The following is a 14,451-nucleotide window of genomic DNA, read 5'->3' as shown; positions in this document are numbered from 1 at the left end:
CAAGTGCTTTGTGGGTATTGCGAAGGGATCAGAAGGAATGCCTGATAGTCACTGTGTTTTCAATTTAGGTTGATCTGGACAACCATCTTTACTTCTAACTCATAACTAACTAGAACGCTAATTTCCAGATCTGACTGAGAGGTGGAGAGAGGTTTGGATGTGTGGCTTGCCACCATCTGCCACAGGTAATAGTTGCCATCTTCTGCACAGCCCTACTTGAGCTTTCTGCAGAGAGAGGAACTCCTAAAACAGCTCACCTCCAGCAAAAAGGCTAGTTCTATGAAGCCCAGCAGTTCTTCCCAGTGTCCCCCGCTGGCAAAAATAAAAAATAATAATAAAAACCTCAGGTCTGTAAACTTGAGGATCAGGGCTGTTCATCCCGGCGTCTGTGGTTGTTACTATTCTTCTTGGATTTTAACTGTGGATGAGGTAGAAGACAGGAGGTCTCACAGAGCTATTACTCCGACAAAGAACAAATATTTTTGAAATGTTGAGCTTACATAGTCTATTCAAATGTTTCCCGTGGAATTTTGGGGGATTTTGCAGAACAGTTTTAGAGTGTTCCCTCTCTCCCTCCCTCTCCAGCTAGTTCGAGTTTGAAAACAGTCATTCTGACTAACTGCTTCCTATGAGGAGGAGTCGTGCAGGTATTTAAGATGCCTTTATATGAAGACTTCAGCTACCCAGCTATTTAGAACAGCGCTATTGTGTGGGGGGAAAAAAACAAGCACCTCATTGAGTCTTAGATTCTTAAAACGTGTAATTTTTTTGTAAAATACATATTTCAGTATTTAAGGGTTTAGCTTCACTTATTCTGAATCCAAATGATAATCTTTTTTTTTTTGACTGAAACATGACAGCTTTCGAGTGACAGTACATTTTCTTTTAAAGTTGGTTATTTCTGCAGGTAAGACCAGTCTTCTAAAAGCCCAGAATGCCCACTGCCAGTTACGAGGAGAGTCATTTTTAGTATGTCCTTCAGTAAAGCCCCTGGAAGGTTATTTACTGTCATGGCAAATGTTCCGTTATGTAAAGTGTCACATTATTTTAGTTTCAGAGAACAGACTTTGAAATGGTCTACTGTATATATTGTACTAAAATTGTACGGCAAAATATTCCTGTGTATGCCATACAGCTAAGGGGCTTTTCAAGTGGTTTTCCTGCATCTCCCAAAGTTCTCTAAGAGGGTGGACGACTTGTGTATGATAGTGTATGATAGAAGCCACGACTTAGGGTAGTCCTCTTCTGATCTGGGAAATGAGTGACACTGGTTTTACATTCACCTCCAGTCCTATGTGAACAGAGACTTTCATGGCAAATGAGGCAGAATATAAATGAACAGAAAGGACAGGTACAAGTATTTTAAAGAATACTTTAGGTTTGTTTGCTTTTTTTTCTTTTTCAGTTGTTTGTCTCTGCAATACAAATACATTTCAGGTTGTATAGCTCTGATAGGAGTTCCTATACCCAAATTAAATAGCTAATTCAAAATAACCTGAAATTCCTCTTTATTGGCTCTGCAGCCATCTTAATCTTCAGAGTGTCATTACATATTGGAATATTTTCTTTATACAACCAGGTTTGCCGAGTTGGCAGTGTTCTTCTTCAGGGAATCATCCTGTCTGTTTCTCTATATTTAAAAAGCTGGTTTGTTTGTTTGTTTTCCAAATCTCTCTTCTAGAGACATTAACTGTGTTCAGTGCATGTATTGGCATTTTAGCATATGTTGTTGTGAAGAGCCAAATAAATCACCTGTCGGTTGTGAGTGAGGGTTGGCGATTGATTCTGGTTTTGAGAAATGAGCGTGTACAAAAGTGGTTGGTTTAATACTTCAGCTGATGTTCACATATTAAGTTTACTGAGTGTATTCTGATGTGATGGCCTGGTTGACTTATTAGAGGTCACTCTGTAGCTTGAAGAAAAGGAAGACCTTTTTCTACTTGAAGTTATTTAAGGAAATGTTAAGGAAATATCTTAATATCTAAATCCCTCTGTGAATTTGAGAGCATTTAGAATTGGATGTGTCGATGATTTCTGGTGTTAAACTTTGTTTCCCTTCTAGTAATTCCCCTGAAGTGGCAGCTGCATTTAAGTTTGTCATGACACTGATTTGACCTTTAAACCCAAATAAAATATTGAAAAAAAAAAAATTCTCCCAATTGAATCCTCAAACTTAGTTTTAGTAGTCACATGTGCAGAGATCAGTCACACTTGGGAAAAAGGGTATATTGGTTAAATTACATGCTAAAGAACAAGGAAAGTATCCCATCATCTCGTAACAATAATAATTCTCCTACAAAAGGAGTTGTGCTATATACTGCCTCTTTGCTTGTTTAGAGAAGCCTTCTTCTGGCCACTGCCACTCAGACTCGAAGTTGCTGTGTCTGCTCCTTCCGGGAGTATTTTGCAGAACAGAGCAGGTAGGTCCTGAGTTGTGTACAACGTTATAAGTAGCTGACGTGTTATGTTCTGCAACTGTTAGGACTTGACGACTTAACTTGATGGCAGTGACATTACTGATTGATGGTGGTGTCAGTGGTTTATCATTTTATCAGCCTTTGTCCACGTAGGGTGATGAGTTTTAATGTCATACGTTTCCTACAGCTTCAGCTGCAGAAATCTGGCTGCTGCTGAGGATGAAATGTGCTCTGGATTTGAGGAAGATCAACCCCCCTCCTCCCAGCCCCTCCCATTTTTTTCGTAAGGGGGAAGGGGAAAAAAAAACAGAACATCTCATCTCCTGGTTTTCTTTAAATTGAAATAATGACTTATTTTTTTTTTCAATAATCATGTTAGAGTCAAGAAATACTTCTTACTGCCTCTTAATTTGTTACAATTATGAATTCATATATGCAGCTGAAAATTTGTTTGCCTATATTGTAATTTATGTAGGGGATTAAAAGACCCAGGGGAGTCTTAAAGTAGCTGATTGCTGAGGCTGGAACCTGGAAGGCCTAAGGAATATGCCCTGTAATAGGGCAGGTATGCTGAAATGCAGGCTCTCACTGTGCCGGAGGGAATAGAGGTGGGGAAGAGAGAACTGGTTTATTGGGCAGACATCTTCACAGGGGAATCTTGACAAGTCCTTTCATTAGCCTTGTCCTCTTCTTGCATGGAATGGATCTGAATTTTCTGCATCTTGTCATTCCTCAGCTGTCAGCAAATTCTTGTTGAAGCTCATCAGAAAAGTACTCCATCCCTTTTTGTTTGTCCATGTATAGGATGATGCCCCCTGATGCTGGGTTATTAATGGCTGCGCAGAAGGGTTATGTTGTTGACCTATGAGAGCGCCAGAGGGTTCAGAAGGAATTTCTTTTTCAATTTGCTTCAAAACATTCTTTTGTAAGCTTTTTATTTTATTAAAGCTGCAAAGTTCAGCATTAAAACATGGAGAACTGATGTAATGAAGGTTGTTTGTTCATTTCATATGCCCATATGCAATTTCCCAATTACATATGATTTTCCTCAAGACTGTAGCCTGGTTCACTGCAAAGAGTGAGCAATGTTCATTCTTAATGAGTGGCTATTAAATATTTTCTTCATTCATTGCATAGCCTCAGGTTTATTTACTGCATGCTGCTTTCTGAATACAGAAAACATCACATCTGAAAGAAAATACTCAAATATGCACACAAAAAGTAATTCATTCCCTCAAATCACTGAGGTCACGCTGTCCTCGTTCTCCTGGAGTCGCTCAGGTAAAGGTCAGGAGCATGTACTGCTGGGAGCCCATTTTGAAGTGCTTAATACTTCGTCTCCAGGGGTGCTCATTTGAATATATCTGGCAATATATAAAACAGGGTTTGTTAACTGACTTCATCTGCAGCTTACATGCTTGTGCCTCTGCAAGGTCTTTACAGGAGACGAGGAGCACAGACCTGTCCTTCTTCCCCACGGCTGCTCCCTCTCAGCAGAAGCTTTTTGGTGAAGCAGTTTGCTTGTGGTTGCTTGGGCTTCTTTTTGACGATTCATACCCACTCTTTCATGGCCATGCTTACTGTCTCAATCGCTGCTTTGTTGTTGTTGTGGATGACTCAAGGACAATTTGCATTTACTGCATAATCAGGTTTATTTTTGTGCGTCCAGCGTGCTCAGTGAGGCTGCAGTCACAGGGAAACAAAAATAATTGGCTACATCACTAAAATCTCTGTGCGTGCAGTGGTGCCAAACCGAGACTGCATGGTCAGATTTAATTATGGTATTTTCAGCTGCTGAATGCTTGACTTAGAACTTCATTGTATTTTATTTAATTTGTGTTTAATATATATTCAGTGGAATAACCTACTTAAGAGGTGGGCTGACAGGATGTGTATGAACTCCTTGCAATCATTCCTGAGAAGGAGGCCTGCTATTTAGGAAGGGTTTGGGCGGTAACCCTGCTGTAGGCTGCTCTCTGCACATGGGCAGCTGTTTCTCCTCTGGCAATTGTGGTTGTGCACGCAATCCTTTTGAACCCTTTGTTGAGATATTCAAGAGCTGGGGAAGCATTGACTTAGTTCTGCACTCAAAATATTGTTAAAATAGGATATGAAGCCATTGTGAAGGCTTCTTTGTTGTTCCTCTCACATTTTGTTGACAGCAGTATGGTGATACACACGTGGTGCTTTCTGTAGGAGGAAATAATGACTGATCCGAGTGAATCATCTGTGGCAGAGCCAGGCTAGTCCAGAGTTTGCCTTGTCAGAGAAGGTGGGCACTTGTGTTATCAACACTTTGTGAATTAATGTATGATGAGAAATGTGTGAGAGCATGCCTTGTTAAAAATCTCTTGCTGTTCTCAGTTTAATTGCTTTTGAGGTCAGTCTTGCTTAATCACAGAATAGCTTGAGTTGGAAGGGACCTTAGAGGGCACCCAATTCCAACCCCCTGCCGTGTGCAGGGATACCACCCACTAGATCAGGTTGCCTGGGGCTCCATCCAGACTGGCCTTGAACACATGGGGCATCCACAGCTTCTCTGGGCAACCTGATACTCGTATTCAGGTCAAGAAATGGAGGCTTTTGTCCAGTTATAAAATGTCTCAAAGCCACAGACAAACAGATTTGCTATTCAGTACATACCAAAAGCTTGCTCAGGGCCCAGAGCTTAAATTAAGGTGCAAAACCATAGTTTTGACATCTTTGTGTCTGCAACTCTACAATATTTACATTCATTTAGGATATGTTTTTAAATACAATCATTGTATGTGTGCTGCTTTATTCTCTGGTGAAATCCAAGTGTTTTTCTTCATACTGTTTAAGTAGAACAGATTTTTTTACTCCATTCTACTGGGTCATGGATAGATTTTCACTCTTATGTGTAATGACATAACTGTGATTTTGTATAAAGCTGAGTGATCATGTTGGTTTGTTTCCTGACCGCCAGCAAATTTTGGTTCAAAGACAAAAGTTATTTTCCTTGAAGTAGTGAGGAGATTGTGTGCTCCTCTCCACCTCTGTCTCTAAGGAGTCACGCAAGGATAATGTGTATTTTCTCAATTGTATTGTATCAAGAACTTGTGAAAGCAAGTTATTTAATCCTTGTTCAAAAGAAATTTTAGACTTTGATTAGGAGACAAATTCCTAGCTATCAAACTTAGAGGATGATACTTTGGGAGCGTAGTTCTTTGGAATCCAAACGAGATTTAATATGGCACTTTCCTCAGGCTAATAATCTTAACTGCAAGGACAAAATTAATCTTTGAAGTTTGTTGAAGTAGGTACTGCATGATACAGCATCTCTGAACTTAAGTGTAATGCTGTTACTCCCATAGAGATCTGTAACTACTGGATGAGGAAGCATGTATTGAATTGTTATTTCTTATTTCTTTAGGTTGCCTAGCACAGAGAGAGGTGGAACTGAATATGCTGAAAAATACAGACAAGTGGAGGCACAAAAGCTTGATGTGTTTGGAAATGATCAATGTGTCTATAAACCAGGTAAAAAAATTTCCTATTCTAAACACAGGTTTACCTGTCCTTTTCCTGTCGTCTTCCCCCAGATAAAACTGTGAAACCTAACTGCATCTTTCCTGTTTGTTTAATGCTGTGTATGTACATTTGTTTGTGTAAAGCACAGTGTTAAAAAAAATAATTTATTTTCTGGGATCAACAGTGTATAATGCTGATGCATATATATATATATGCGCATACATCTGGTTTAATGTGTTGAAAAATGTAGATATGTTAGACAGAAACATATCTGCAAGAAAAACAACGCTCTGGACTCAGTATGTCTCTTTTTGTTCTCTTTTCCCATTTTTGTCTCCGTGTTATTTCTGTGTGTACTTGATTGTTGCTTTGTTTGTCTTTAGAGAGAAATTTGATTGCACCTCTTTCCTAGGAGCTCTGGTAAAAGCAATATGAGGCTGACTCAGTTGTCAGGACAACTTAGCTTCAAACTCTTAACTGTGCTTCTTAATTTCCAAATTTGTTAATGTAGCTGATTTCCCAAGGAAAGGACACTCATGTAGTTTGTCTGTTCGGCATGTCATTCTCTGTAATTTTTTATCGATGATTTCTCAACATTTGGAAAATGGAAACATTTTCAAGACATTATTATCCTTCCATGCTTCTGCAAAGTACATGACCTCTGGAACTCGGGTGGATCCTGCAGCCGTTTGTTTGGCTTGTCATCAGCTGAGGCTCAGTAGGTGCAGTTGGCCTGTCCAGTGCGTGCAGCGCATCTGACCGTAGGTCCCAGCCCCAGCGTGCTGGCTGTCTCTGGTCCACTTCAAGTGGCGTAACATTTGCGGGAGATCAGGAGGCATTGAAAATGCAAAATAAGGGGATTGAAAGAGATGTAGGGTGTTGTAGATCGGTAACACAGTATTCTCTAGTTTTTCACGTGCTTTTCCTGTTTAACTCTTAAAAGTTAGTCATTTTGATTAATGTAGGGAAATGCCATAAATCAGTTACTACTTTCAGCTATTAAGTAAGACGTGTGCCTAAGATAGGCTAACATGCTGGTGGCCTGCTTGATTGTGAATGGAATCGATCCTTGTAGTATTTCTGTGAAAGAAACAGTTGTAATGCATTCTTGTTAGGAAATAATTCTGCACAGTCACCCTGGTACGTTATTTTTATAAATACCTATTTTCTTTTGGCCTACCATAAAATGTTTCTTCTTGACATTTAGAACTTAAAATACTCATTCTTGCTTTCATGTGGATTCATGCAGTTAATCATGCAGATTGTAAGAGCACCAAACCCACGTGTAACTCTCAGCCCTGTCTGTCTGGAAGTCCGCATTCCATTTAAGCACAGGAATTGTCACAAGTGATCAGGGATGTATCTGGACCAGGCCTTACTCCTGTAGCAATGTCCAGTACAAACGTAGTCAAGAAATAAGCTGTGCATTGTGGAAATCAGAAGATGATTTGCTCTGAGGGTTTCAGAGTTGGTCTCCCTTCTGTTTCTTCCCAAGTTGCTGTTCTAACTGCAGATTTGTTCCTAGCTTGGGTAGGAAGGGACAGCCTATTTTAGATCTTGCAGAGCTACTGAAACTGTTGGTGGGTTTTATGAAGTTCCATTGAGTTTAAAGCCTGTGCTTTCCGATGTCTTTCAAAGAGCATGTGCTGTTAAACTGAGAGGACAGATAGAGATGCCTTATCTGCTTCTCTGTTGGGAAAACTAAGATTGTCAGGGAAGTGTGTTTGGGATTTTAGCTTCTACAGAGCATAGTAGAAATGATACTGCTGTGAAAAGGAAGTTGACATGACCGTGTAACAGAAAATGCTTTACAATTAGTTGAACAAAGGAGAACATCCAGCAGTAGTTCTTCCCTAACACATTGCGCTGGCTGGCTGAGTCAAAGAACTGTATGCCCCGTTGACTCAGTGGAATCACAAGATGTTGTGCAGAGGGGATACCTTACAGAGCTATGTGTAGTTTTCACATATAGGGGGCATTTTCCTACTTTTGGTATCCTGCGGAAAACAGTTTTTCAAATCTGCATATTGTAAGTCCTTACAGCACTGACTACACGCACTGACTGCTAGATGGAAAACCTGACAGAGGTACGAAGGCAATGCTGCTTTAGCAGGATTGTGCTGACGCTGGGATCTTTTCCCTAGCAGCTTGAGATTTCTTCCAGCATTGGTCAAATCCTGCAGAGTTACTGATGTCTCAGGAGTGACATGTTTGTGCCAGAGGGAAGCCAGTCATCCATTGTACGTGTTGCTGTGACAGAATGCTATATATGAATTTTCCGGGGATATATATGAAAAATCTTTACTGAAAGTCTCTTTTAAAAAGGACACTTAAAATGATCATCCCTGGAAAATACTGTTTGCTTTAGTATGTGTTTGTTAGTGCTAAGTAAATAGCCATGCAACGATCACCTATAGCTGTTGTTGCATTATACAGAAGCGAGGTTAAAAGTCTATCTTATTGGAGAATATTCTGTTTTTTTTTTTTTTAGTGTTTTATCAAAGTGTCTTAACTGCCCAGGTTTTGGGGCTTTGTGGTGTTGTAACGTGGGAATAATTCACTTTGTATTCTTTGACATTCAACAACATTTTGGGAGGTTGGAGCACATTCAGGTTCGCTACAGAGACAAAAGAAATGATTCTGCTGGCTTCCGCTTCACTGCTGTGCAAGATTATTACTAAGCCTTCCTAAGAAAGGAAGCTCTAACTGAGCAGTCAAGTATTTAGGCTGTGGCCTTTATTTATTTAACGATATCTATTTCCTTTGTAAAAAGAATACTGCATTTCATTCCCACTACTGTGTGTATTACATAAAAAATGACTCAACATAAAAAAGTGAAGTCTTAAACTCCATCTATTTGAATGCAAATAGGTTAGTAACATTCATTATTGCACCTGGTGAAAGCCATTTGAAAGATGTAACAATTCCTCTTTTCATTTCAGTATGGTGTTTTTCTAGTCAATTTGTTTAACTGTAATTTGCAAAAATGGGAAAACCAGTTTTGCACTGGTTTTCCCATTCTACATCTCCCTTGTCACCTGATCAGTTGCCGTTTTATTTTTCACAGTCTGACAGCAGACTTCTGAGCAGAAAATCATGGTACTACTGTAAAATCTTGTCCTTTATTAACTGTGGCTAACTACGTTTTGCATTCTCTTGGCAGTGGTGTCACATTGAAAGGTTATAGAGATTCTTAACCATGTTTAATTGCTAAGAGGTAGAAAAATAGTGGTCACACATAAAGATGGGTACACAAATAAAGCATGTTTTCTTCAGTATGATTAAAAAATAAATTTTCAGGAACGTAGGTAGATTTTGTACTTGTAATACAAACTGTGCAAAAATGCTGGGTTTTGAGTTAAGAGGAAAGCAGAGAGAATTACAGAACTGTATATATCCTTGACACTGATTGTGATTTATACACAGTTCTTCCAGAGCAGCTGCCAGTAAAACAGCAGTTGCTTTAACACAGAAAATCTCTCCAGGCTGTTAATACTAAAAATTATTATTTCTATTAATACCCATACATATGTGACTTAAACTTTGTAAAAGTTAGGTTTTCAAATACAGCGTTTGTATTCCCCTGCTCATCTTTCTCTTTCTGTATTGTAAAAACTTATTCTTGGTTATTTTTCTGACTAGATACTGTACTACCTAAGTGTGAGCCAAGTGTTGGGAATTCTGTGCCAGTAACTGACTATAAATATGCTGATATGCCTATAGCCAGGCACAAGGAAGAGGTAATCTCATTGTACTTTCTCTCATTATGGAATAAAGCTGAAAGTCGTGTTTGTTGTTTCAATTGGTTTCTCTTTATGTTCCTTCAAAGGGGAGGGGAGAACTACTTACTGTTCATGTTTTAAGCATTGTAGGAGAGGCTTTGTTCATTGCACAAAACCGCTGCACAAAAATCCTTTCAGGAAGAAACATTACTATTATACTGTTTTTATAGATGTATATGTAAAGTGTATAAAGGTGAGCGTGTGCACATGTTCTTTTCTGTGATCTGCTAATGCCTAAGAGATTATAGAAATAAGGCATAATATTTTAGAGGCTTGTTATGCCACTGAAAGCTATTGATAATTCAAATCTGTTTGAAATCTGTTTTTAAGTGTTTTCATAGACTTACGAGTTTTCATGAAAAATTGTTTCAGATAGTGTCTCTGATAGAAAGCAATTCAGTTGTGATTATACAAGGAGCAACTGGCAGTGGTAAGAGCACACAGCTTCCACAATATGTTTTGGATTATTGCACTCAGCGATCTATCTACTGCAATATTGCTGTTACCCAGCCTCGGAAAATTGGTGCCAGCAGCATCGCCAGGTGGATTAGCAAGGAACGATCATGGACACTGGGTGGATTTGTAGGCTACCAGGTATAAGAACATTTCAAATTGTATTTAAAAATAAGGAAAAAAAGGAGCACCTTATCTTCTTTCTTGGTTACCTTTAATTATATGTAGCACACTGAAGAAATATTCTGGAATGTGCTTTTAAAATGGAACTGCAGGGTTTTAGATGTCTGCTGTTAAACATTGATAAATGTTTAAGCTTTTAAAGTTAAAGAAATGGAAATGCTAGTTAGACTCCAGCAAAAATATTTCATTGTCTGTGTTCTGGTAGTTGGATGCATCTGTATCATCAATCACTGGAATTGTTGTAGGAGAGCTACATTCTGTCATTCTGTTAAAATCCCAAATTAACGCACTTGATTTGCCTAACTTTATTATGTATACTGTTAGCTATGACAAAACTTGCATGCGTTATTTCACGAATGTCCTGTCATAGTTTCTTTATTTCAGAAACCTGAACCAGTTTTTCATTTAAATCTACCTCCACCTTTCCCTTTGCCGGACTCAGCTGTTCTATCCCTCCATTTATAAACTTGCTGTCAAATTTCGGCACAAATACTGGTGCTTTAATGGTCAATAACTGCAATAAAATGCTGTGGTCATTGCTTCTGATGATACTTTGACAATAGCTGCCTCTGGACTTAGCTTCCCTGAGTACTAAGGCTGGTGGGTTTGCACAGGTATTGGCGCTGGAGAGGGTGTTTATGGTGAGTTGTCTGTTTCTGAGAGTCCTTTGTTAGGAAGAATGATACTCATCTTGATGGTTTCTTCTTCCTCACTTCTTCGTTCTTTTTCTTTTTTCATCCTTCTTCCATCCACTTAGGGTCACGCTTGCTAACGTGCAATGATCACTTCCTTTTTTGCATTGGTTCACAGCTCCAGGTTACAACAGAATTTACTATATATGGTGCCATTTACCTATGTTAGATACTCTTTGTTGTGTTACCCATTTAAAAAAACAAAAACGTTTTGTACAACTTCAGGTCTGTTTTTTTTAACTGCACTAACTGACCATTACTGAGTTGTTTATAGCATGAGGTCTGCAGTGCCAAAACTTTGCCTCGTCTGCTCTCGTCCTATGCCAGCTTTCTTCTGTGCCACATCCCATGTCTCTGCTTCTCAAGGCTTCTGCTAGTGTACCAGGCCTGTACTTCTCTACACAGCAGTTGAGGATATTAGTAGAAAGATTCATGTATGTGCCTTTAAAAGCCTGTAAAGAATTATTTTTAGGCTAGAGCCCATAGTTAGACCAACTGAAATTTTTATCCTTTATTTTATAAATGTCTGAGATTTTTTATTTTTCCTGGAGAAAATTGGTTTCTAAGTTAACTTGTTCTGGATGTTGTAAAAACCTCTAAACAAGTGTGTTTCTAAGCTTAAGTGAATAATTCTGATGACTTTGCACCATATTTCAGTTTGGAGTTCTTTGAGATCCGTATTCCTGGAAATAGATTGAATATATGTTCACTTCTATATTATTTTTTTCTCAATGTGTTAGGTAGGTTTAGAGAAGATTGCCACAAAGGAGACACGGTTGCTCTACATGACAGCTGGGATCCTTCTTCAGAAAGCAGTTTATGCCAAAAGCCTAACTGAGTTCACGCACATTTTCATTGATGAGGTAAGTTGGTGGAAATAAATTTAATCTCAATTTTAAGAAAATTCTTACCTTTTGTCTTTCTTATTGTGCTAAAGAAAGAAAAATGCAGATAGGTACCTCCAGAAATGAGTAAAGATTGTTTGTATAAGTTGCCTAAACTAATGGTTCTTGAAATACTATTTTCTTGGTGTTCTTTGACCAGTGAAGCTTAGAACTGAGGGTTTGTGGAGGATTTTGGGGAGTGTTTAGAGATCAGTGTGAGCGCCTTGAAATGACTTCTCAAATCTACTACCTGTATTTAAAGAATGTGCTCAACTAGGCGTATGAGGAAGAGGCCACTTTTCTCTCTTGGCTTTCAGTGCCTTTAGAAAGAGGCTTCATTCTTCAAGGATGACCTGAAAAACAGGGATGAATGTAGACCTTTTGAAAGTTGAGCTCTGGAAAAAAAAAGCTGCTATTAATTTTATGTAAACTGTAGCAATTCAAGAAAGGGATATGTTCATCATCAATAATGTTGAGTGGAAGTCTTTCTTGAACTGTACAAGAAGCAGCCAAAGAAGTCAGATGCTAGGATGTATGAAGAATTGGACAGAAAATAATGTTTTAGAGAGTAGTTGTGTATTTTGATCGTGGCTAGCAGCCATGTGGAACAAGAGGAATCTATTTGATCTGCTCAGCTGATAGACAAGCAGATGTATTCCCTGCCTGGATCATTTGTGATCCTCCCGGTACAATTTAGTTACCCATCCTTGGTGTCACTTTAGCTGTTACTGTCAAATCTAGAGCCCATCACTGGTTTTCTAGTTATTATGCTACAATTTACATGACCTAATAGTGTTATATGAATTTTTAAAAAGCATGTTGCAGTCGTCTGAACTGCTGTGTTGAGATTTAAAACGTGATTAAATTCCTTAATCTTAAAAGATGCATTTTCTGCTATGAAAATGTATTGTTCCAAGTTACAAAAATGCGTGAAACATAAAAATAAGCAGCAAAGGAAGAGATTATCAAAAAGAAAAGCATGACCTAATGAAAACCTGTAAAAAAATGAAATGGTGCATGTCTTCCAGGTGCATGAGCGTACAGAAGAAATGGATTTCTTGCTCTTGGTAGTCCGTAAACTATTGCGTACAAATTCACAGTCTGTAAAGGTAGGTTCAAAGCATGTTCTGGTAGTTTCTTGCAAGAATAAATTGTTACATGTTTTTGATTTACGAAGGGTAAGGTTTTAAAGAACTTGCTTTAATATTTGTCATTATTTTTAACTAAAATATCATTCAGTTTGCTAGTCTTCATATGCAAGTAAGCTAAAGGGCATTTTTTTCCTGGCCAGTATAATGCGTTTTGAGAGACTTTTTTTTCTCTCATGCTAAAATGCATTAGCTTCTGAAGTCTGCTTAAGGCTAGAAAAATGCAAGATGTCTTTTTAACTAGAGTTCGGTACTGGATATTGAGGGCAGTGCTTATTCTTAGTTAAATATGGTAACATTAACTCTGAACTTCTGGAGTGGTTAAGGTTTTTTTGTTTTAAGTGGAACAACAAATTCCTAAAAATAGCAAGAAATAGAAACGTATTGCAAATTGTAGGCAGAACTGGTAGTATAACATGGCTGAGATCTTTGCTTGTCTGCTAGGAAACTTTCTTTTTACTAAAAATGATTTGCAGAGATTTATGATGCATTCAGTCTTTGTGGTCTCAAAGGGACAGACTTGTGAACTGTAAGAAATTTAAATACAAAAGGTGGTAGAGTTAGGCTAACCTAGAGCATCTCTGTGCCTCTGTTTGGGACTGCAGGATTTTTAGAAGACTGTACACGTCCCTTAAGTGTTTCAGTCAGCTGTTGCCTTACTGCAAACTGTTCTGTTCAAAACAAAGGCAATCTGAATCTATGCTGTCTCTGTTGTTGCTAATGTAAGGGAATCAGTGTTCTTCTGCACGATCAGCTGCATTGATTCCAACTCATAACTTGGTCTTCGAATCTCCCAAGCGTGCTGTCACTCAGAGTGCCCTTCCTGTTGGCATAGGACATGTCTGTGTACTTCTTATCTTTTATTTTTATCCTTTTTGTTGCCAATAGGAAAACTCACTACTTCTCTTTGAATTCAGAGACATTAGCATAAAGCTATTCAGCGTTACTTAGAACTTGGCTCTGCCTACCAAGAATGGCAATAATTTGGTTGTACTCAGCTTGTGAAGTTTGCCATCGATGCTGATTCTTGTTAGTGTCAACAGCAGGAATCTCTTCAAGTCCTGTCGTCTTTCCAGTTCAAAAACACTTGTCTCTAAAAGGTTTCTGAAGGATTTTTTTCTTTTGGTCTCCATAATTCTAATTAAATCTCTCAAAATTATTATCAGAAGAGTTTCTCTTTTACATCCTGTTCTGTAGTTGACTCTTCATCTAAATGTTCCTCATTGTATAAATCTGAGACAATCTTACATTTATGGGTGCTTTCCCTTCACCCTTGTGGAGTTTATGGCAGGGAGATGGGAACTCTTGCACTGTATTGCTGCATTTTAGCTGAGTAGAATGGGTCATTCATTTTGGAAACTATACACTAAGCACAATGTCTCCTACCTCGTTCCCTTCTG

General features: G+C 38.5%; 1 protein-coding gene across 2 annotated transcripts in view; it reads left to right on the top strand.

Annotated features, from left to right (window-relative positions):
• TDRD9 (tudor domain containing 9) overlaps positions 1 to 14,451 on the top strand; it is a 68,169-nt gene that overhangs the window by 12,161 nt on the left and 41,557 nt on the right. For both annotated transcript variants that reach the window (XM_040558766.1, XM_040558765.1), the window contains exons 2-6: positions 5,812 to 5,918; positions 9,552 to 9,649; positions 10,064 to 10,285; positions 11,760 to 11,882; positions 12,932 to 13,012. In XM_040558766.1, the coding sequence (XP_040414700.1) occupies positions 5,812 to 5,918; positions 9,552 to 9,649; positions 10,064 to 10,285; positions 11,760 to 11,882; positions 12,932 to 13,012 (631 nt within the window). The remainder of the gene's footprint in view (positions 1 to 5,811; positions 5,919 to 9,551; positions 9,650 to 10,063; positions 10,286 to 11,759; positions 11,883 to 12,931; positions 13,013 to 14,451) is intronic.

This window comes from Cygnus olor, chromosome 5, assembly GCF_009769625.2.
Source record: "Cygnus olor isolate bCygOlo1 chromosome 5, bCygOlo1.pri.v2, whole genome shotgun sequence".
Classification (NCBI taxonomy): Eukaryota; Metazoa; Chordata; class Aves; order Anseriformes; family Anatidae; genus Cygnus; species Cygnus olor.
Note: the sequence above shows the minus strand (reverse complement) of the source record. Positions and strands in the feature narration are given on the sequence as shown.